This window comes from Enhydra lutris, unplaced genomic scaffold, assembly GCF_002288905.1.
Source record: "Enhydra lutris kenyoni isolate GAN:26980312 unplaced genomic scaffold, ASM228890v2 scaffoldscaffold31, whole genome shotgun sequence".
Classification (NCBI taxonomy): Eukaryota; Metazoa; Chordata; class Mammalia; order Carnivora; family Mustelidae; genus Enhydra; species Enhydra lutris.
The window spans coordinates 22243511-22266858 of NW_019154115.1; the positions used below are offsets into that span (position 1 = coordinate 22243511).

General features: G+C 39.0%; 1 protein-coding gene across 3 annotated transcripts in view; it reads left to right on the forward strand.

Annotated features, from left to right (window-relative positions):
- LOC111153161 (chromodomain helicase DNA binding protein 8) overlaps positions 1-23348 on the forward strand; it is a 62099-nt gene that overhangs the window by 27068 nt on the left and 11683 nt on the right. For 2 of the 3 annotated variants that reach the window (XM_022511972.1, XM_022511974.1), the window contains exons 6-26: positions 4764-4946; positions 5026-5094; positions 5451-5506; positions 5985-6102; positions 9717-9800; positions 12778-12915; positions 14121-14242; positions 14387-14630; positions 15672-15848; positions 16873-17016; positions 17257-17512; positions 18470-18680; positions 18927-19122; positions 19621-19788; positions 19985-20164; positions 20521-20631; positions 20978-21174; positions 21375-21574; positions 21655-21835; positions 21926-22015; positions 22302-22405. In XM_022511972.1, the coding sequence (XP_022367680.1) occupies positions 4764-4946; positions 5026-5094; positions 5451-5506; positions 5985-6102; positions 9717-9800; positions 12778-12915; positions 14121-14242; positions 14387-14630; positions 15672-15848; positions 16873-17016; positions 17257-17512; positions 18470-18680; positions 18927-19122; positions 19621-19788; positions 19985-20164; positions 20521-20631; positions 20978-21174; positions 21375-21574; positions 21655-21835; positions 21926-22015; positions 22302-22405 (3229 nt within the window). The remainder of the gene's footprint in view (positions 1-4763; positions 4947-5025; positions 5095-5450; positions 5507-5984; positions 6103-9716; positions 9801-12777; positions 12916-14120; positions 14243-14386; positions 14631-15671; positions 15849-16872; positions 17017-17256; positions 17513-18469; positions 18681-18926; positions 19123-19620; positions 19789-19984; positions 20165-20520; positions 20632-20977; positions 21175-21374; positions 21575-21654; positions 21836-21925; positions 22016-22301; positions 22406-23348) is intronic. The other variant, XM_022511973.1, reaches the window with a different exon arrangement.

Here is a 23348-nt window from a genome sequence, read left to right on the forward strand (position 1 = left end):
GATCATAAGTAGACAGAGAGGCAGGCAGAGAGAGAGAGAGAGAGAGGGAAGCAGGCTCCCTGCTGAGCAGAGAGCCCGACGCGGGACTTAATCCCAGGACCCTGAGATCATGACCTGAGCCGAAGGCAGCGGCTTAACCCACTGAGCCACCCAGGCGCCCCCCAAAATACAAATTTTAAAAGGTGGTGTATTAGTTTGCTAGGGTTGCCACAATAAAATACCACAGACTGTGTGGCTTAAACAGCAGAAATTTAACTTCTCATAGTTCTGAAGTCCAAGATCAAGGAGTCAGCAGATTTGGTTACCTCTGAGATCTTTCTCCTTGGTTTGCAGAAGGCTGCTTTCTTACTATGTCCTTACATGGTCTTTTCTCAGTGCATACATCCTGGTGTCTTTCTGTGTGTCCACATTTCCTGTTGTAATTATGCCATTCAAGTTGAATTAGGGCTCACTTTACCAGCCTCATTTTATCTTCATCATCTCTCTAAAACTCTTTCTCCAAATACAGCCACATTCTGAGGTACTAGGGATTAGGGTTTCAACATAAGAATTTTGGGGGATTGGGGCACTTTTTTAACTCCATTAAGCATCTGCCTTTGGCTCAGGTCATGATCATAGAGTTCTTGGATCAAGCCCCATGTTGGGCTCCCTGCTTGGCGGAGTTTGCTTATCCCTCTTCCTCTTCCCTTCCCCCTGCTTACGCTCACACTCTCTCTTGCTCGCTTGCTTACTCTCTCTCTCAAATAAATAAATAAAATCTTAAAAAAAAAAAACTTAGAGGGTTATAATTCAGCCCATAAGTGGTAATGCCAGTGTTGGCAGTGGAGTTAAGGAAAAGGTGCTTTTCACACAGTTGATGGGAGTATTGAGACAATCTTTCTAGCTAGTCAGTATTTCAATATGTAACAAAATTTAAAACGTCAGTGACTTTGGACTCCATTATGCATGAAGGAAACTTTCAAAAGTATGTAATGATGCATATGTATTGTAGCAATATTTGTAATAGCAGAAATGTCCAAAAATTCATTGTCCATAGAGGAGAAATAGTTAATAAAATTCTGAAAATCCGTACCATAGAATACTGCATGGCAATTAAAAACAACAAAGTAGAAGGGTGCCTGGCAGGCTCAGTCAGTAGAGCATGTGACTCTTGATCTTGGGATCATGAATTAAACCCCCACATCGGGTGTAGATTTATGAACAAACAAACAAGTAACTATTAAAAATAATTTAAAAAACCCCGCAAATCTGTTGAAGGACATTTGGGTTGTTTCCATTTTGGAAATATTATGAGTAAGGCTGCAGTGAACAGTCTTAGTACTTCTTGGACATGGGTTTTCATTTCTCCTATCTAAGAAATAGGATTGCTAGACCATAGTAGTTACATATATAAACATTATAACTCTGTAAGAATCTGTCAACTTCCAAAGTGATTGTGTCATTTTACACTTGCACCAGTAATGACAGTTCCAGTTCCACATCTTCAGTATTTGGTTTTGTCAACTACCCATTCTTTTTGAATATTCTTCTGTAGTATTCCATATTTTGATTATACTATAATTTGTTTAACTAGTTCCCTATTGATGGGCATTAAGGTTTTTCTCTGGTCTTCTACTATTACAAGTAATGCTACAAAGATTTGTATATATGTGCAGATTTATTCGTAGGGTAGTAACTTTGAAGTGAAATTTCTAGACCAAAGGGTATTGTCAGATTTTCTGTTATAGAGGTTATGCCCATGTGTAGTCTGACCAACAATGTATGTGCAAGTTCCTATTTCAGTATTTGATCAGACTTGCTGCTTTTTACCATTCTGTTAGGTGCAAAAAAAGAAAAAAGGTATCTCAATTTAGGTTTCAGTTATAATTTATTATGAGTGTGAGCCTCTTTTTACATTTAAAGCCATTTATGTTTTTTTCCTACTAACTGTCTATTCATGGTATTTGCCCATCTTTCTGCTTTGTTATGGATCTTTTTCTTAGTTACTCAAAAGAACTCTATGCTTAGGAAATGGAGTATTTGGTGTTTTCCCCATCAGTTTATTATTTTTCTCAACTTTGTTATAATATGTAAATATCTCAAATTTTTTGCAAGGTAAAATTGATCAATTTATTAGAAACCTATTTCCTACTGCCAGATTATAAAAAATTCTTCCACACTTTCTTTTAGAAATGTTACATCTTTTTAAGATTTTTTTTAAAAGATTTTATTTATTTATTTGTGAGAGAGAGAGAGAGAACACAAGCAGGGGGAGAAGCAGGCAGAGGGAGAAGCAGGATTCCCCACTGAGCAAGGAACCTGATGTGGGACTTAATCCTAGGACCCTGGGATCATGACCTGAGCCAAAGTCAGACTTAACTGACTAAGCCACCCAGGCATCCCCTTTTTAAGATTTGTAAAAAGATTTTGGAAATCCTTTATTTTTATGTAATTTAGTTTCTTTCAACCTCTAGATAGCTAGTCATTTGTTTCTAGTCCCATTTATAGAATAATCTACTTTTCCCTCGCTGATTAGAAGTGCTATTTTTATCATGTTCTATATCCACCTAGTATGTTAGTCTGTATTTGGACATTATTTCATTGACCTGTTTATCTTTTCTTGGAGAGGTACCAACCTTTGTTAATTGGTATAGCTCTTTTGTGTCCTTAATATCTGGTAAGGCCAAGCACACTTTTCCTATTTTTCCTGGTTATTCTTTTTTTTTTTTTTTTTAATATTTTATTTATTTATTTGAGAGAGAGACAGTGAGAGAGAGCATGAGCGAGGAGAAGGTCAGAGAGAGAAGCAGACTCCCCATGGAGCTGGGAGCCCGATGCGGGACTCGATCCCGGGACTCCCAGGATCATGACCTGAGCCGAAGGCAGTCGTCCAACCAACTGAGCCACCCAGGCGTCCCTTTTTCCTGGTTATTCTTTTTTTTTTTTTTTTTTTTTAAAGATTTTATTTATTTATTTGACAGAGATCACAAGTAGACAGAGAGGCAGGCAGAGAGAGAGAGGAAGGGAAGCAGGCTCCCCGCTGAGCAGAGAGCCCGATGCGGGACCCGATCCCAGGACCCTGAGATCATGACCTGAGCCGAAGGCAGCGGCTTAACCCACTGAGCCACCCAGGCGCCCTTTCCTGGTTATTCTTAAGTGTTTATTTCTCTCTTTGACTTTTTGAATCAGCTTATCTAAATAAAAAGTTATGTTAATTTTATTTTGTCATTTTTATGTAATACATAGAATTAAGTCTTCTTCTTGTAGAACAATGTATTTTATTATTCAAGTCCTCTTTAAGGCCTCCTGGAGTGTTTTAAAGTTTTTTTCATAGAGATTTTACATATTTCTTACTAAATTTAATTTTTTAGATAAGTAATCTTTTTGTTTTTATATGTAGAATTCTTTTTTTTTTTTTTTTTAAGATTTTATTTATTTATTTGACAGAGCACAGAGAGGGGGAACAGCAGAGGGAGGAGTAGAAGCAGGCTCTCCACTGAGCAGGGTGCCCAGTGCAGAGCTCAAACCCAGGACCCTGGGATCATGACCTGAGCCAAAGGCAGATGCTTAACTGAGCCACCCAGTGCCCCGAATCTTTCCTTTCATTATGTTTTATGGCTCAGTTTACATAAGAATGATAGTTTTAAAAATTGATTTTATGCCAGGGAAGTTTGCTTCATTTCTGTAATTCTGTGTCTAATAATTCATTTAATTTGTTTGGGTTTTTCAGAGATATAATCATGATTGAAAAATAATCTTTTTTTAAAAAAATTTTATTTATTTATTTGACAGACAGAGATCACAAGTAGGCAGAGAGGTAGGTAGAGGGAAAGAGGGGAGGAAGCAGGCTCCCTGCTGAGCAGAGAGCCCAACATGGGGCTTGATCCCAGGACCCTGGGAACATGACCTGAGCCGAAGGCAGAAGCTTTAACCCGCTGAGCCACCCAGGCGCCCCTGAAAAATAATTTTATCTCTCTATCCTTCCCAACTTTTTATCATGAGCTACAAAGTATTACTTAAATTACTTAATTAAAAAATGTTTTACTCAGAGTGCCTGGGTGGCTCACTCAGTTGAGCATCTGACTCTTGGTTTCAGCTCAGGTTGTCATCTCAGGGTTTTGAGATTGAGCCCCAAGTCCAGCTCCATGCTCAGTGTGGAGTCTGCTTGGCACTTTTTCCCTCCCCTAGTTGTGTGTGCAGTGTGCATGCACACTCTGTCTCCAAAATAAATAAAATCTTACAAAAGTGTTTTCTCAACCACTTGAAAGAATAACGTAAATCTAAAATGTATTGATGCAGAAAACTCCCCTAAAAAGTACTGTTAACAAAAAGGTAAGTAGCAGAACAATGCTATAATCATCATATAGTATGATTCTATTTATTAAAACAAAAAAAACCTTAGAACTAAAACAGAAAGCAAAATTAGTAACAAAACATTCTTGCACCTTGGCACTTCAGGGTTGCTCCTTATAGAAAGCACATTGTACCCTTCAAGTAGAGTCCTGTTTCATTTTACCAGAGTTTCTTGCCAGTAGTAGCCAGGTTACTTTCAGGTGGATTCTGGTTCTTTGAAAAAACAGTTTGGCAAATTAATATGTATTTGGTACATAAAGTATATGGTTTGATATCACATAATTTGGTAAATACGCTCTTTATCTTTTTGGCTTGGTTTTTCGTAGGGATTTTGGAGTAAAATCTAAGTATATGACTATAGGCAAATAGTTTTAAAGGTTTTTCTCTTTGAGATACCTACACAGTTATTTTAACCATTCTTTCCACTACAGAAAAGACGCTCAAACCGCCAAGTTAAGCGAAAAAAATATACAGAGGATCTGGATATAAAGATTACAGATGATGAAGAAGAAGAAGAAGTGGATGTAACTGGTCCAATAAAAACTGAGCCTATCCTCCCTGAACCCGTGCAGGAACCAGATGGCGAGACTTTGCCTTCCATGCAGTTCTTTGTGGTAAGCTGAGAACTTAAGCAATATGAGAGGTTGTCCTGCTCCTCAGTCTCTGTTAACTAACTGCATTTTTTTGCTACAGGAGAATCCCAGTGAAGAAGATGCAGCCATAGTAGACAAAGTGCTTTCTATGCGGATTGTGAAGAAGGAGGTAAGGCCTTAACCCTTCATGTCAACCCATAATGCTGCATTTACAGGCTCTATTTAATAAACACCTTTGGAATTCCCAGGGTTTATTACTACAGTATAGTTATGGTGGAGGGAAGTTACCTAGAAAATAGGAACTGTCTTATTGCCTCTTCTTTTGGTTTTCTGTTTAAGATAGATAGACTTATTTTTTCCAGCTGTCAGATCTCTTGTATTGGAGTACTAGGTTAGTTCTTTAATCCCTCAGTCACTAATACACTCTAGGAACATTGGTATGAAGCTCTACCATGAGTAGTGAAAATTAAAGCTTCTTTCTTTCACAAATAAGGTTATTAATAACGATGATTTCTTTCTTCTCAGCTTCCTTCTGGACAATATACTGAGGCAGAAGAATTCTTTGTCAAGTACAAGAACTAGTATGTGATCTGTGCAAAAAGCTTTTCACCCTAAACCCACAGGGTTGTAAAAAGTTCTCCTGTATAGTCCATCCTGGGTGGGAATGTGTCCCTTTTTAATAGTCTCCTAGCCCAAATTGTTTTCTTTTGAGGAAAATGTCTATTCAGAGAGGAGTTCGGGAATTGCGTTTCTCTTCCTGGTTCCCAACAGGAAGGCGGGGTAAGGGTGGTTCCTGATAAAATCCCTTGTGATTCCTTGTGATACCTTAATTTAACATTAAGACCTTTCTACTCAGACTGGTCAGTGGACCAGCAGAATTAGCGTCATTTGGGTGCTCGTTAGAAATGTGAACTTTCAAGCCTGCCCCAGACCAGGTGTTTGTGTGCAAAATCAGTCTTAAGAAGCACTTACCATTGTGCCTGCTTCTGGCTTATCCCCAAATCTAGCCTACCAGTTCCCCTTTCTCACAGCATGACCAGCTCTTTCCATCCCCTTCAGCTCCTATCTACACTGTGAATGGGCTACCATCTCCCAACTAGAGAAGGATAAAAGGATCCATCAAAAACTAAAGCGCTTCAAAACCAAAATGGCTCAGATGAGACACTTCTTCCATGAGGTAATTAGGAATAGGTATTGCCTATCATTTATTTCACAGAAGCATAAATTATTGGGGTTATCAGTCTTGACTGATTACTTAAGACTTGTATTTGCTTTGTGTATATGGCCATGAAGTCTTAATTTTGATCATTGGACTTTCCTAATTTAGTTGCCCCATGTTTTGTTTTACCAGGTCTAAATGAGGTCTTTTTATAAGTTTATAGGATATTTTGGTATTGACTTGCTCAGTATTCATGAAGTATTTTCAAGATGGATTTTAAACTGACCTCTCATCCACTTGAGGCATTCTTCTTCTAATGTCAATCTGTAGCAGTTGATGGTTTCTGTAGGCATAAGCAACCGTTTCATTAGGAAAGAACATTTATTTTCTAAAATTTCTAATCCACTGTAACAAGAAATGGTGATAGAGGTGATTTAATTTCCCATAACCATTCTTTTTTTTTTTTTTTTTTTAAGATTTTTTTAACTTATTTATTCGACAGAGATCACAAGCAGGCAGAGAGAGAGAGAGGAAGGGAAGCAGGCTCCCTGCTGAGCAGAGAGCCCGATGCGGGGGCTCGATCCCAGGACCCTGAGATCATGACCTGAGCCAAAGGCAGAGGCTTTAACCCACTGAGCCACCCAGGCGCCCCTCCCATAACTGTTCTTAACTACTGGATAAACACTGGAGTATGCATTAAGGGTCTTTTGAGCCATAGTTTAACTGTCCATTTTGCTTTGAAAGCTTTGTGTATATATATATATACCTTTGCTGAATTGGGGTTTGTCATCATTAGCATATATATCGAACTGCGTGCCTTGAGAAGACAGATTCTTTTTCAAAGCTTCTTAGAGCTAAAGGGAAAAAGTTCTAGTAAGAAAGATTGAAGGAAGGAAAAAAAAAAAAAAAGAAAGATTGAAGGAAGGAAGGAACTAAATGCATAGTTTTAGCAAAAAACCCCCTCAGTTCTGCCTGAATATATTTGATAAAGCTAACTTGAGACCACCAGGTTTGCAAATAAATTAACTATTTCTCATCACCTGGAGAGGGCAAGTAGGACCATGTAGTTTTATAATTTCTTTTTATCTGAAAGTAATAATTGGGTTGTGTTTTTTCATCTATGTTCTTTTAAAACATAATTTGTGTAATGTACAATGAAACTGTAATACCATTCCAGCTGATATTAGATGTACAATTTGTGACTCTTGAACCAGTCTCTACTAACTCATATGCCAATTAAATCTCCATATATAGGTAGGCCATTTAACCAAATCAGTCATTCATTTATTCATCATTTATCATGTGCTAGTCTTTATGGAGAACAAACCAGATATGGACTGTGTTCTCATAGAGCTCACTGTCTAATTGGGGAGAGAGAAATATTAAAAAATAATTCAAATTGTGTTAAGTGCCAGAAAAGAAAGAGCACAAGGAGACATAGGGGAGGTGGAGGAAACACCTACTTTGGATAATTAGGGAAGACTTATCTGAGAATTGAACTATGAATAGGAGCAAGGCTGTGAATCCATGTAAATAATATTGCTGGCATGGGAAATAGCATATATGAAGGCCCTGAGACAGGGTGAGGCACTGAAAACAAGGTGCAGTTGAACAAAAGAGAGTGAATGGCCCAAAATGAGATCAGAAATTTAGGCAAGCAGTGCATACAGACCTTTTAAGCAGTCTGGTTTTAATTTTGTTTTTATTCTAAGTGCAAAGGAAAATCATTACATTGTTTCAAACAGGTCAAAGACCTAATCCAGTGTTCACTTTTAAAAGATCACCTAGACTTTGGAGAATGGATTGAAGAAGAGTAAGCATAAAAGTATGAAGAGCAGTAAGGAAGCAGTTGAAGATTTCTACATAGGAAATATCATGGCTTAAAAGTAGAATGGTTTCAAGTGGATAGAATGGATAGATTAGAATTGACAGGGCTTGGTATGGTGGCTTATATAGATAGGTTTGTGGTCTGAGCAAATGGGTTGAGGTGGCATCTATTAAAGTATCGAAGATGTTAGAAGCAGCTGATTGGGGGAAATCAAGAGTTTAGGTGTGCCTGGGTGGCCCATTTCTTAAGCATCTGCTTTCAGGGTAGTTGGGTGGCTCAGTGGATTAAGCCTCTGCTCTCAGCTCAGGTCAGGATCTCAGGGTCCTGGGATCAATGCCCACATTGGGCTCTCTGCTTGGCGGGCAGCCCACTTCCCCCTCTCTCTGCCTGCCTCTCTGCCTGCTTGTGATCTCTCTCTTTCTGTCAAATAAATAAATAAAATCTTTAAAAAAAAAAAAAAAAGGCCTCTGCTTTTGGCTCAGGTCGTGATCCCAGGGTCCTGGGATCGAGACCTGCATCAGGCTCCCTGCTCAACAGGAAGCTTTCTTCTCCCTCCCCTACTCCCCCTGCTTGTGTTCCCTCTCTTGCTTGTCTCTCTGTCAAATTAATAAAATCGTTAAAAAAATTTTTTTAGTTTAGACTATGTTAACCTTAAAATTCCTTAACCTATCTCTAGTAAGCACAGATATACAAATCTGGATTTTTCAGGTTGCAATTAAAATTTGGATTTTATCAGCATATAAATAGTTATTAAAACCTTAATGATTAAAGCCACCTGAGGGGGGAGGGATTTCTATACATTCTAATAGTTCTGTATTTTCTTATGAAAATTCTTTCTGTAATAGCATGGATGTGAGCCCAGAACCAAGGCTTTAAGACTTCTCCCAAATATAGAGGTCCAGGTGAAGGAGAAGGAACTGTATGCCAGAGTGGCAGGAGAAAGATTAGGAAGCAAAGTCACGAAAAGCAAGAAGGAAAAGTGTCTTAATAAGGAAGAGTTTTTTCCTTAAAGTTTCTTTAAGATCTTTCTTTGGAGTCTTTGGTTATTTATTTTCAGATACCACCCAAAGTTGGATACCAATGATTTAGATGAAAAAGAACCAGTGAAGGTGATCAAGAATTGGCTAAAACCAAAATAAAGGGGGAAGGGCTACTGACAAGAGTGTAGTGTCTCAGAAAACCCAAGGGTTTTTAAAGGAGATAATTAGGAATTGTGGAATACTTCGTTAGAGGTTAAGTGAGATGAGGACAGAAATGTTCCATTATATTTGGCAATTTGGAGATTATTAATAACATCGACAAGAGTAATTAAGTTGTGTGAAGGAAGTGGAAGGCAGAGTGGAGTGGCTGGACAGTGGAGGTGATGACCTGCCGGGTATACCGTGTGGTTAAAACTTGGGAAAGTTTGGGTATGAAGCAGAACAGAAAAATAGCTGCAGGCAGATGAAGAATAAAGGAGGTCTTTTTAAGATGTGAAATAGTAGAATATATCTGTGTGTTTATGGGAATGATCCAGGAGAGAGATTCCTAAGAGGCTGAGAAGGGGTAGAATCCAGAGAATATAAAGAGAGAATGACCTCTGTTAGAAGACACTTCCTCTGGTCATAGGTGAGAAGATAGGTGCAAATTTAATTAAGTTTTTAAAAAGGATTTTATATGGTGAAAATGGTGGGGGAACTCCCTTCTGAAGGCATCTTTTTAAAAAAATTTTTGAAGTGAGATCACCAGGTAAAGGTGGGATGGAAGGTTGGGTTTACTGGACAGTGATCTTTTGGTCTTACTGTTTGTTTCATAACTCCTCTAGGATGAAGAACCCTTCAATCCAGACTATGTAGAAGTGGATAGGATATTGGATGAGTCTCACAGTATTGACAAAGACAATGGGGAGGTGAGTTGGGGCATGGTAGAACATTGAAGGTCTCAGAGATTTCTACTGGTCTGCTTGCTCATCCTTTATTATGAAGATATGGCTGAGAAATCCCTTAGACAAAAAGGTATTTTTGAGTTTTTCTGAGGCCTCCTTAGAATGATACTGGGAAGATAAGGGAATAGGGAGAGAAGCTAAAAGGAAAGCTTCTCATAAAGTCAAACATCTGAGCGCTATAAGTACCAGGAGCTATATTAACAAGTACTCCTTCACCTTGATCTTGTTTTCTCTTAGATTTTATATGGGAGACCCCTGACGTCCGGTTAAGGGTTATAGAAGGGGAGAGGAATAGGGATACTTCACAAATCTTCATATTTATAAATATAAAAATGCCTCCACAGACTCCTAGCTTTCTCCATGTCACTGAGAGTTACTTTTTGAACTTACCATCAGTTGAATGCATTTTCATTTATCATTAAAACCAATCTACTGCATTTGAATCTGTACTTTCAAACAGACTATGGAATTGCACTCCCACAGATTCACATTCAGTAGATCTCTAGGTGGGACCCAGAGATCTGGATTTTTAAGTTGTTCTCCGAGAGATTGTCAAACATAGCTTGATTTGGGAATCACTGCACTAAAGCTCTGTTAGCAGATTTTGCATGTGCTAAAACTAACCTGTTGATACAGTTTCATAAATCAGTTTTTTCATTTTCCAAATAAGTTGAAAAGGTCTAAGCCACCAGTGAATTCAACATTGTGTCTTTTAAATGTATTTCAAACTTACTTAGACTATGAATCACCATTCCCTTAGAAACTATCGCTTTCTTTTCACTTCAACTATAAGTTCTTGGTAGGGCCACATTTCATCAAGTTTTATCACATCTGACAGTTATTGCTTACCCAGTGACCAGTACAGAACAACAACAGAACTTAATTAAAATGTCAGTGCCAGTGGTGAGCTAGGCTCACTCACAAGCTAAATGACATGTGTCCATATATCACCCTTATGGGTTCTAGGAATCAAAAGTCTTCCCGCTCTAAAATTCTATGTTTAGTCTATTTTAGAAGCCTTTAGGGTCATTCAGAACCTTAGACATCCAAGACCAATTACAGTTCATTGTCTTCAGATCCTGACAAGCATGCCTCAGAAAACACATTTTCTGCTTCTATGGGTTGGGGTGGGGGTTATTGTTTATTGTTCATTAGCAGGAGGTGAGTGGGGAATGGACCAGTTTTTAAAATGGACACGTTAGCTACTATTAAATTCTTGTCATTTTTAGGATCTCAGCCTTATCAGTCTTGAACATCTTATGCTTTTACCAACATAATTACCACTCTTAAAAAACCAATTGATCTTTGGACTGTGTCGGAAATGGCAAGACAGACGAAAATGTTTTAGTTTCCTGCTGCTATAACTTGTGCTCCAATATTGGATTACAACATTCTGTGAACCCAATTTTCCCTCTCCCCAAAATAAGTTTAATTGGTCATTCTTTTACATGACCTAATAGTGGAAAACAGGATTATAAATAAGTCCTTGGAAAAGTAAGTTAAGATGCCGGAAATATGTTACCTGGACAAATGGCTTTATGTGGGAAATGACCTGTGTCACTATAATTAAGAAAATAGGGAAAGAGCAACTAGATTAATTCTAGGGATTCCTTGATCTGTAATTCTGTTGAGGTGCTTATATCTTCAGACTTCTTGCTGGCTGTTTTAGGGGTATTCTGTGAAGTAGTACTAGAGATTCTTACTGATTACACTAGGCCCCATCTAATCCTTTTTTCTTTTCTTTTTTTTTTTTTTTTTTAAGATTTTATTTATTTATTTGACAGACAGAGATCACAATTAGGCAGAGAGGCAGGCAGAGAGAGAGGAAGGGAAGCAGGCTCCCTGCTGAGCAGAGAGCCTGATGTGGGGCTCAATCCCAGGACCCTGGGATCATGACCTGAGCTGAAGGCAGAGGCTTTAACCCACTGAGCCACCCAGGTGCCCCTAATCCTTCTTTTTTCATATAGACCAAAAATAGTAATGCAGTCAGGGCAGTGATCAATTTGAGTCATGAGAACAGGAGCCATTTTACCCTAGGTCACTGCCTGTCCCTTTGCAGCAGAACACATAGATAAGAGCACAGTACTGTAGTTAGAGCTTTAGTATTTGCCCTTCCTCTCTTCTCTCTTGTTACCTGTCTTCAGTGACACCTTTCCTAGTTACCTCCTAGCTCACAAGCAAATCTCTTTTTTACCATATGACTGCTTTTTGGAGTAGCAACTGCAGTCAGAGCTACAGAAGCTCAGAAGCCCAGGGATTTCAACCCTGCTTTGCTCTAATGGGTTAATCCGTTCCTCACTTAGGAAAGTAGCCTGGCTTCCACTCTTCCACTGTATTAAATTTGGTGCCAGGATAATAGTATGAAGCAGAGCCCCATCTTTCAGTTTCAACCTAATTCAACATAATGTTGGAAAAGCATTTATTTTATTTTTTGCATTTTCATGGTTGATGAGCATAATGTTTCAGTGCTTAGTGTTCTAGAAAATACTGGGTATAACTTTGCCTCTTAGAACAGATTCTGATAAATTGCCTGGAAAAATGATCCAAGCCACGAATAGTATAGTGCCTCAGCAGGTGAGCCTATGATTGGTATTCCCAGCCTTTTTTTTTTTTTTTTTTTTTTTAAGCACTTTCTAGGTATTAACACTTTGTGATCTGACTCTGTAGTCAAATTCTTACCCTTTGGGGCACCTGGGTGTCTCAGTTGTTGGGCATCTGCCTTTGGCTCTCAGGTCATGATCCCAGGGCCCTGGGATTGAGCCCCATATCAGGCTCCCTGCGGGAAGCCTGCTTTCCCTCTCCCCCTGCTTGTGTTCTTGCTCTCACTGTCTCTCTCTCTGTCAAATAAATCAATAAAATCTTTAAAAAAAAATTCTTACCCTTTAATAACAGCAGAGAACACAGAATCAGTTTATTAAGGCTTTAGCTTTTTCTCTCCTAGCCTGTAATTTACTACCTGGTGAAATGGTGCTCGCTGCCCTACGAGGATAGTACGTGGGAGCTGAAAGAGGATGTTGATGAGGGCAAGATTCGAGAATTTAAACGGATTCAGTCAAGACACCCAGAACTCAAAAGAGTAGTAAGTACATTTGCAGTTAGAATGTAAAGTCGATGTAGGTAATGATTTAATTTTTATTTATAGAAGTTTATGTAGTTATTTTAGCGTTTATTATAGAAATTTTCAAACATATACAAAAGTAAAAGAAATAGTATAGTGTACTAATTTCCAGATTATTTTAAAGCAAATCCTAGATTCCTTTACTTCAAGTATTTCAGTGTTTATGTCCAAAGGTAAAACCACTTTTATACCTGAGAAAATTTAACCATTTCTAAATATCAACAAATAACCAATTGATATATATATTTCCCTGATTATCTTCTAATTTTTGTTAAATTGTTTGGATTGGATTTTGAATAAAGGTCTATATAGTGCTGTCAGTTAATGTGTCTCAAGTGTCTCTTAATTTTAGTTTCCCCCTACTTTATAATTTCTCTTGAAGAAATCAGGTGGTTTGTTCTCTAGGGTTTTCCATAGTCTGAAGTTTACCAGTTACACCCCCCTTGGAAACTTCTAATGTGTTCTCTGTTCTTTATCATTTTACATAAATGGTTAGATATAGAACAGTGGTGTCCACTGGAACTTTTTAGCACTGTGCTTAATATAGTAGCCAGTAGCCTCATTGCACATGCTCAGTAATCACATTTGGCTAGTGTCAGATGTGAAACATCATCATAGTTCCATTAGTATCACTATTCTAAAGGCTTGATCAAATGGGGAAGGGAGACACTAAATCTATTTCATAGGTGATTCTATCAGGTTGTCTTTTGTGATATTATTAGTCATTTATGATCATTGCCTCGGCCTATTCTTTAAGGATTTCAAAATGATGTTATTTTAATTATATCATGTTTTTATTTATTAGCTAGAATCTCCTAAAAAAGGAAATAATGATTCATGTACTGTTTGGTTACTCTGAGGTTCAGATGATATAGGAAAAGAAGATAAATCCTTTGTTTTCTTTCTTTATTTCTCAGATATCAAAATAATGAAGTAGTTCTCTTGCATTCTCCCAAAGTGACCAGTGGTTTTGGTTTTCCTCTTTTTTTTAAGTTTCTTAAACTTTATTTTAGTTTAAACTTTATTATGAACTCATGAATTTGAATATATTTTAAATGTTTTTAATCCATGTTTTTTAATCAATTTTAGCTCCTTGAACTCCCTAGTAAGTTTGCCTAATTTTGTTAGTGTCTTCATCCCATTTATTCAAATTTTCTCTTTTGTAGAATCGTCCACAGGCAAGTGCCTGGAAGAAGTTGGAGCTGTCACATGAGTATAAAAACAGAAACCAGTTACGGGAATATCAGTTGGAAGGGGTCAACTGGCTGCTTTTTAATTGGTATAACAGGTACGGAAAAGAGTAGGCCCATGAAATGTAGGCTTGGCCTGGAATTATTTTTATCTCTTTTCTGCTGAAATAGTTCCTTTTTACGTATTTTTTGAAAAGATGTATCTTTTGACATGCTTTTCTTTTTCCATGATGAATCTTCAGGCAGAACTGTATCCTGGCTGATGAGATGGGACTGGGCAAAACTATCCAGTCCATTGCCTTCTTGCAGGAGGTTTATAATGTGGGCATCCATGGCCCCTTCCTGGTCATTGCCCCACTGTCCACAATTACTAACTGGGAGCGAGAATTCAATACATGGACAGAAATGAACACTATTGTATACCATGGCAGTCTGGCCAGCCGTCAGATGATTCAGCAATATGAAATGTACTGCAAAGATTCACGGGTGAGTTGTAGATCATGGGAATGTAATGGTTCAGAGAGAGTAGGCCATGGTACCTGGTATTTTAGGGCTTTTATATGAATAAAAGACTAGTATTGAGATTTTCTGAAGTGACTTACGGCATTTTGTCTAGATTGCACGGGGAATTTTTTTCTTTGACTTTTGTTCTTTTGATCCAGTGGAAGTTCTGACTATTTATGAATACATGCATCTTAAATAGAATTTTATTGGCATTGATGAGTTTTCATCAAGAAGTATTGAGGTGATGAACTTAAGCCACTTCCTCTCTTTTTTTTAAAGACTACTAAAATTTTCCATTCAGCTTAGTTCCTTTGTTCTATACAAATTTGAAAATAAAAATTTGAATCATTCATCCTTTCTTAGTCATATTTGCTACTTTTAATTTTGTTAAACTGATTCAATTCTCCTGTCCGTTTTTAAAAAAAATTTTTTTAAAGATTTTATTTATTTATTTGACAGAGATCACAAGTAGGCAGAGAGGCAGGCAGTGGCGGGGAGTGGGGGGAAGCAGGCTCCCTGCTGAGCAGAGAAGCCGATGCGGGACTTGATCCCAGGACCCTGAGATCATGGCCTAAGCCGAAGGCAGAAGTTTAACCCTCTGAGCCACCCATGCGCCCCTCTCCTGTCCATTTTTAGACAGTAACGGTATTACCTGTTTCACTTTCAGTCTTGTCTTGTATATTTCAACAGTGCCCAACATTTGTGGATTTCAGTGTTAACTACCAAAAGATCTAGATCTGAGATAAATGAGCTAGGCACACAGCAAAGTCGAAAGTGTCCAGCTTTATACAGTGAGGTCTGTCATTTTCCCAAGAAACTGATAGCTTGAGGAGACATTGTATCTTTGATCCAGTGATTTGGCACTATTTATCAGGAAAATACACAGCAGCAGAGATGGGTGGTGGTGCTGTTTGTATTTCCTACTAAGCCTGCTTGAATATAGAAAAGAGAATGTGTAATGCAGAAGAGGTCCTCACTTAGGGGACATTAGGCCTTTTTTAACTTTATTGCCTTCATGCTTAGGGGCGCCTCATCCCAGGCGCATACAAGTTTGATGCCCTGATCACCACTTTTGAGATGATTTTGTCAGACTGTCCTGAGCTTCGTGAGATCGAATGGCGTTGTGTCATCATTGATGAGGCCCATCGGCTAAAGAACCGTAATTGCAAGCTGCTCGATAGCCTCAAGCACATGGACCTGGTGAGTTCCTCATGTTGACTTATGGGCGGAAACACCTGGAATTAAAAATAATCCTAATTCCCTGTGGAATTAATGTAACAAATTTGGCAGAGAAAAAACATCAGGATCTTACTATTGGGTGGTGGGTATGGCCTATGGGAATGGACACCTGAAAGTCATATAAAAGTCCTATAAACTTTAGAATTAGAAGATAGTTGTATGTTAGCAGTTCTTAATCAGGTGGAGAGGTGGGATATGATATTAGTTACCTAGTGCGACATAATGAATACCCTAAAACTTCGCTTAAAACAACTATTATTTTTTATGATTCTCTAGGTCAGCAACTTGGGCTGGGCACAGCTAGGCCATCCCTTTTAGTGGTCTTGCCTGTAGTCAGTAATGTGGCTGCTGCTGGCAATTGGTGGGCTCCTGGGTCATCTACCATATGACCTGTCATCCTCCAGTAGACCAGACTTTGCTTCTTGACATGGTAGAATCAGGGTAGTATCCAGAGAGGGCAAAGGCAGAAGTTGCAAGGCCTTTGAGGTATACGCTCTGAAACTCACACAATATCACTTCTGCTACATTCTCTTTGTCAGAGCAAGCCACAAGGCAAGCCCAGATTCAAGGGGTGAACCTTGATAGGACGAACTACAAAGAATTAATGGCCATATTTAATCCAGCACAGGTACATTCCCTAGAGGGGGACATATGAGGATATCTGTGGGGAGTTAAGTGTGGAAAGGCCCATGTAATTGCAAAAAAGCCCCATATTTTTGAATATTTCTTTATTTGCTTATACTTAATATTTAAATTCTTGTTAAATAATATCAAGGCTTTGGTTTTTTGTTTTTGTTTTTGTTTTTTTTTTAATGTTTTGTGTTTATCAGAAGAGGGAGCAAGTGAAAGAAAAGATAGTAATCTGGTCCATTCCCATAATTTTATAGATAATGAAATTAAAACTAAAGTTTTATACCTAAGAGAAAACCCCAGAAGTCCTTTATATTTTTGAGTTTTACCATTTTTTTGTTTTCTCCATTTCTAGGAACACAAAGTGCTACTCACAGGAACGCCATTGCAAAATACTGTGGAGGAACTGTTCAGCTTGCTTCATTTCTTGGAACCTTCACAGTTTCCTTCAGAATCAGAGTTCCTCAAGGATTTTGGGGATCTCAAGACAGAGGAGCAGGTAGGACGTCTATCTGGACAAGAAAGGTAACGTTTGTACTAGGCACACCTTTGTTGCTGTGGACCACAAGGACCTCTCTGAACTCCTTATAACCTTGTGTCTACGTCATTTGTGGCATTGTACAAAATCCACATTTTTCAGATAATGGAAAGCTCTCATTGTATTCCTTCATGTTTCCATGTAATGTGAGAATGTTTGTCTAATAGTTTTTATTTATTTTCTCTCCTGTATTGGGCACAGGTTCAAAAGCTACAGGCCATTCTCAAGCCAATGATGCTAAGAAGACTCAAAGAGGATGTTGAAAAAAATCTGGCACCCAAACAGGAAACTATCATTGAAGTAGAGTTGACCAATATCCAGAAGAAATATTACCGGGCTATTCTGGAGAAGAATTTCTCCTTCCTTTCCAAAGGGGCAGGTCATACAAACATGCCTAATCTACTCAATACAATGATGGAGTTGCGCAAATGCTGCAACCACCCATATCTCATCAATGGTGAGAGAGTTCTGGACAATACCTACATTTCTATATCACATGCATTTACTTGCAAATAATATCCCTGAGGAACAGTGGATATGTTGACTGATTTGGGAGGGAAGGGGATTCTTCTTATAAAACAATTATTTTTTAAGACTTTAAGATTTTTTTTTAAAGATTTTTGAGAGAGAGAGAGCGCAGCTGTGCTGGGGAGAGGGAGAGTAGCAGATTTCCCGCTGAGTGAAGAGCCTGATGTGTGGCTCAGTCTTATGACCCTGCGGTCATGACCTGAGCCAAAATCAAGAGTTGGACACTTAACCAACTGAGCCACCCAAGCACCCCTTACTTACTTACTTATTTATTTAAGACTTTATTCATTTGAGAGAGAGAGAAAGAAAGCAAGCACGAGGGGGAGCGTGGGAAGGGCAGAGAGAGAGGGAGAAGCAGACTCCCTGCTGAGCAGGGAACCCGATTCGTGGCTTGATCCTAGAACTCCGGGATTATGACCTGAGCCAGAGACAAGACACCCAGCTGAGCCACCCAGGCACCCTCAAGCATCCCTCTTCTAAAAAAAACCAAACAATTCTTATGTGGAATGTCTTTCTCTAGTCCTTCCCCCTTGATCCTGCATAATCTATGGGATTTGCTGTGTAGAATGTCATGGACAAGAACTCAAGTCATTCTGTGTTCTGGATAAATGTCCTCATCGGTACTCCATTTTGTAGTTTCTGTTTTGGATGCCAGTAGGGTGGTGATAGTTGTTTGCATGTACTGTCCTAGTCCTCGTTGTTACAGATGTTTTATCCAATTACAATCTTAAGTCTAACTTCTTTGCAGTACTTTGTATAACACAGTCGAAGATGATTTAGGATTTTTTGGGTGCTGAAATTCTCTGTGAGGAAAATGTTTATTTCAAGTCAGGTTACTTTTCTTTGTTTCCCATCTCACCATCAAGTTTGATTTTTCTTTTGGTAGGTGCAGAAGAAAAAATCCTAACAGAATTTCGAGAAGCTTGCCATATTATACCTCATGACTTCCACTTGCAGGCCATGGTTCGTTCAGCTGGCAAATTGGTTCTTATTGACAAGTTACTTCCAAAACTTAAAGCTGGTGGCCATAAGGTTCTGATCTTCTCCCAGATGGTACGCTGTCTAGATATCCTAGAGGATTATCTAATCCAGAGGAGGTGAGAAAAGTGTCATCCCTTGCCTTGTGTTTACTGTAGCTTCATAAAACTGCAGAGTAGGAGGGTCTGGGTTTAATTAAAGTTGGCCAGGACCAGGATAAAAGAAGTACTTAAGATTCTCAACTTTCTGTTTAGGTCTTTGGTCAACTAGAGAGATGGAATTGTGATACTGATCCTAATTAGCTTTTTCGGTTTCTTTTTCCGCTTAACGAAGTTAGTTACATGTTTTCTGTAACTGCCGCACAGGTACCTGTACGAGCGCATTGACGGGCGAGTCAGAGGTAACCTTCGGCAGGCAGCTATTGACCGCTTCAGCAAGCCTGACTCGGACCGCTTTGTCTTCCTGCTGTGTACCCGGGCTGGTGGACTTGGTATTAACCTCACGGCTGCTGATACCTGCATCATCTTTGATTCAGATTGGAATCCACAAAATGACCTGCAGGTAGAGGATATCTTTGTCTTAAGGGCTACCTAACGTAAGAGGTTTTGCAACAGGATCAGGATCTGTTAGACTTGTACATCAAAGAGTATGGAATGGTTTCCTTAGTTTAAGGGTGGCAGTCTCCATGAGAGGTCAGCAAATTTTGTCCATAAAGGGCCAGATAGTAGATCTTTCGGGCTTTGGAACCATACGGTCTCTGTTGTAACTATTCATCTCTGCTCTTGGAGTACAAAAGCAGCCGTAGACCATATATAGATGAATGGGTGGGGTTACATATCACCAAATGCATAGTGGCTGGGCAGCCTATAGCTTACAGACCCCTGGTGTACTTGGTGGGACAATAATTTCATCTTAAAATGCGCTTTTGGTTTTGAGTTGATCTCATGGCTGCTTTGTAGATATGAATTGGTATTTTGAATCACAGGTCTCTTCCTGCCACTGCCCCCTGCTCCAATTTTATGTCATCTTTGCCCTTTCTTTCCATTTCTTTTTAACCAGGCCCAGGCACGGTGTCATCGAATTGGGCAGAGCAAAGCTGTGAAGGTGTACCGTCTCATCACTCGTAATTCTTATGAGAGAGAGATGTTTGATAAGGCTAGCCTCAAGTTGGGATTGGATAAGGCTGTGCTTCAGTCCATGAGTGGTCGAGATGGCAACATAACCGGAGTGAGTCCTCTTAATCTATAGATAGATTTGTAGCTGGTCATAGTGATAGAGGGAGAGAAAGCTGGTTTTTGCACGGGAATATGACCACCTTCTTTGGATTTCTAAAAATATTTCTTAAAACATAATGAACTAAGTTATTATATAGTTAGATAATATTCTCTTGTTAGTTTTTTCATTTTTCTATTGGATTTTGCAGATCCAACAGTTCTCCAAGAAGGAGATTGAAGATCTCTTACGAAAAGGGGCATATGCAGCCATAATGGAAGAAGATGATGAGGGCTCCAAGTTTTGTGAAGAAGACATTGACCAGATCTTGTTAAGACGAACCACAACCATCACCATTGAGTCTGAAGGAAAGGGTTCGACCTTTGCCAAGGTATGTTCTGTCTGTGCCAAATTAAGGAAAAGGAGGTAGAGCCCGCAGTCTCCTAGAATTTAAATTATTTTTTTCTTAAGGATTTTATTTATTTGACAGAGAGAGAGACAGCCAGAAATGGAACACAAGTAGGGGGAGTGGAGAGGGAGAAGCCGCTTCCCGCAGAGCAGGGAACCCCACACAGGGCTCGATCCTAGGACCCTGGGATTATGACCTGAGCCGAAGGCAGATGCTTAACAACTGAGCCTCCCAGGCGCCCCTAGAATTGAAATATATTTTTAAAATAGAGTTACTGGTTTCCCACTGCTCAGAAAAGTGTTGTAGTTAACTTTACTTTGTTCCTTTGTTCTCACTAGGCAAGCTTTGTTGCTTCTGAAAATAGGACTGATATTTCTCTGGATGACCCCAACTTTTGGCAGAAGTGGGCCAAAAAGGCTGACCTGGACATGGATCTACTTAATAGCAAGGTAGGCTTCCTTTTCTTTTAGGGAGGAAGTATTATAGAAGACACATTACTTTCAGGAGACTTTGTAGCTGCTCTGATTCTTTGATGCTGACCTTGGATTATGATGGTATATTGTATATAAGAGCCATTGTAAAAACTTTCTGTATGGGAAGTCCCAGAAAACTGCTTGGATATCTACCACTTAACTTCGTTTCTGAGTCATATATTTTTCCTGTCCTAAAAAAAATCTCTCTTAGAGTCTCTGCAAATGTTATATACAAGGCTATTTCAGTCCATAATTGTGTTAATTCCTTTCCCATGGCCTTGTCATGAAGAGAGTTACTCTTCTCCTCCTGTTCTCTGTGTAGAATAATTTGGTGATTGACACACCTAGAGTACGAAAACAGACCCGCCACTTCAGCACTCTGAAAGATGATGATCTAGTGGAATTCTCTGATTTGGAAAGTGAAGATGACGAGCGTCCACGCTCTCGCCGACATGACCGTCATCATACCTATGGGCGCACTGACTGCTTTCGGGTGGAAAAGCACCTATTGGTGTATGGGTAAGAACCACCTTGCCATTAGAGGTAGTGTATTTCCATCCTTATGGACTCTCTATTTGCCTTTCAAATTGGAGGCTGTGACTAAAGAGGGGATAATGGGAAAAGCTTTATTCTGTTACCATGTTTTTCCCCAGATGGTTTTGTCTCCTACCTTTTGGGAGTCCCCAGGAAAATATTACTACAGTTTTCTGTTTTTCTAGTTGGGGACGGTGGCGAGATATTTTGTCTCATGGACGTTTCAAGCGACGTATGACTGAACGAGATGTGGAGACAATTTGCCGGGCCATCCTTGTATACTGTCTTCTGCACTATCGTGGGGATGAAAATATCAAAGGCTTCATTTGGGACTTGATTAGCCCTGCCGAAAATGGCAAGACAAAAGAATTGCAGAATCATTCAGGTAATTATCAACTCTTTACTTTTCAGATTTCTATTGGTTACCTACTCTTTTTCAGGTCCAAGGGTTTTTCTCAATCCAAGTCTTCAATTTCTCCCCTTTCCCAGGTCTGTCTATCCCTGTGCCCCGTGGACGCAAGGGGAAAAAAGTAAAGTCACAAAGCACTTTTGATATCCATAAGGCAGATTGGATCCGGAAATATAATCCTGATACTCTGTTCCAAGATGAGAGTTATAAGAAGCATTTAAAACATCAGTGTAATAAGTAAGGATAGAAATTAACAAAGACCAAAGCATTTTCCACCTCAGAGTTTCTGCATTATTACTGAGCCAGCTTTTCTTCCCTCCCTTTTAGGGTGCTATTGCGGGTACGAATGCTGTATTATCTGAGGCAGGAGGTTATTGGAGACCAGGCAGAGAAGGTGTTAGGGGGTGCCATTGCCAGGTACAGTTATGCTGTATTTTTCTTTATGTATTTCTCTTTATGCCCTGCCTTATTCCAGAAAAGATTGGTTTACTTATTTAAGTCTGTACTATCTTTGGAATAACTGGTAGTTAAGATCTGTGTATCAGGTCTTTGATCCTATGCTTGATACCCGTGGAAGGAATTTGGCAGATCCAGGAACATTTTAAATTACTGGATAAAAGAAGATACCTATAATAATCTTTCCAAGGATTGTCATTTTAATTCCCTTCATTGCTTTGCTGTTTCTGCTCTTATATACCTTTAGTGAGATTGACATATGGTTCCCAGTAGTGGATCAGCTGGAGGTTCCAACAACATGGTGGGACAGTGAGGCTGACAAGTCCCTGCTCATTGGAGTCTTTAAGCATGGTGGGTACCTTTCCTTAGTTTATTCCTTTCCTATTGTGGACTTATTTCCACAGATGGAACACGTAGCAAAACGCTCATGGCCAATAACTGAGTTCTCTGATTGATCTTTAATAAAATTATGTTTGAATAGGAAACTAGTTCTTAAATATCCACAGCGAAGCAATTAGTTCCTATAAATAGATGTTTAGAAAGGTCAGATGGATAGTCAAATCCTAAGGTGGGGTGTTTCCCATCTGTTCTCTAAGCTGTGTTAACAGTCTGTATGTTATGCATCTCAGTTAAAGTTTTACAAATCAGGGGAGGTAATATATGCCCACTCTTATTAATAATAACCATGCTTAATTTGTGTGAAAGTGTTCTATTTATGTAGCGTCCTGTTTGTCTAAATGTTCAACACGGATTCTGATGGAAGTGTGAACTACAGTGAGATAAAAAATAAAGTACAAAAAGCAGGAGTACTCCCTTTTCAGTCTAGCTTAATAACAAATCCTAGGTATTAAAAGCAGTGAGTGCTAACCAACTTCCAGCTCAGTGACTTAGTGAATTCGAATATCATTTCTGTTTTAAAATACTTCTCTATTTATTTCTGTAAAATAAAAATAATGGCACTTGAACCACATGTTTTTCTGAACTTTGATGGGTAAGAGAAACTGTGAACATTTTCTAGTCTTAAATTTACTTTTGAGGGGCACCTGGGTTGCTCAGTTATTAAGTGTCTGCCTTTGGCTTGGGTCATGATCTCGGGATCCTGGGATCAAACCCCGCATCAGGCTGCCCGCTTGGCGGGAAGCCTGCTTCTCCCTCTCCCATGCCCCTGCTTGTGTTCCCTCTCTTGCTATATCTCTCTCTGTCAAATAAATAAAATCTTAGAAAAAAAATTTACTTTTGAGACGAGGAGGTTTAGAAGAGTCCACACATCCTGAATTGTGTTCATTCACTCATT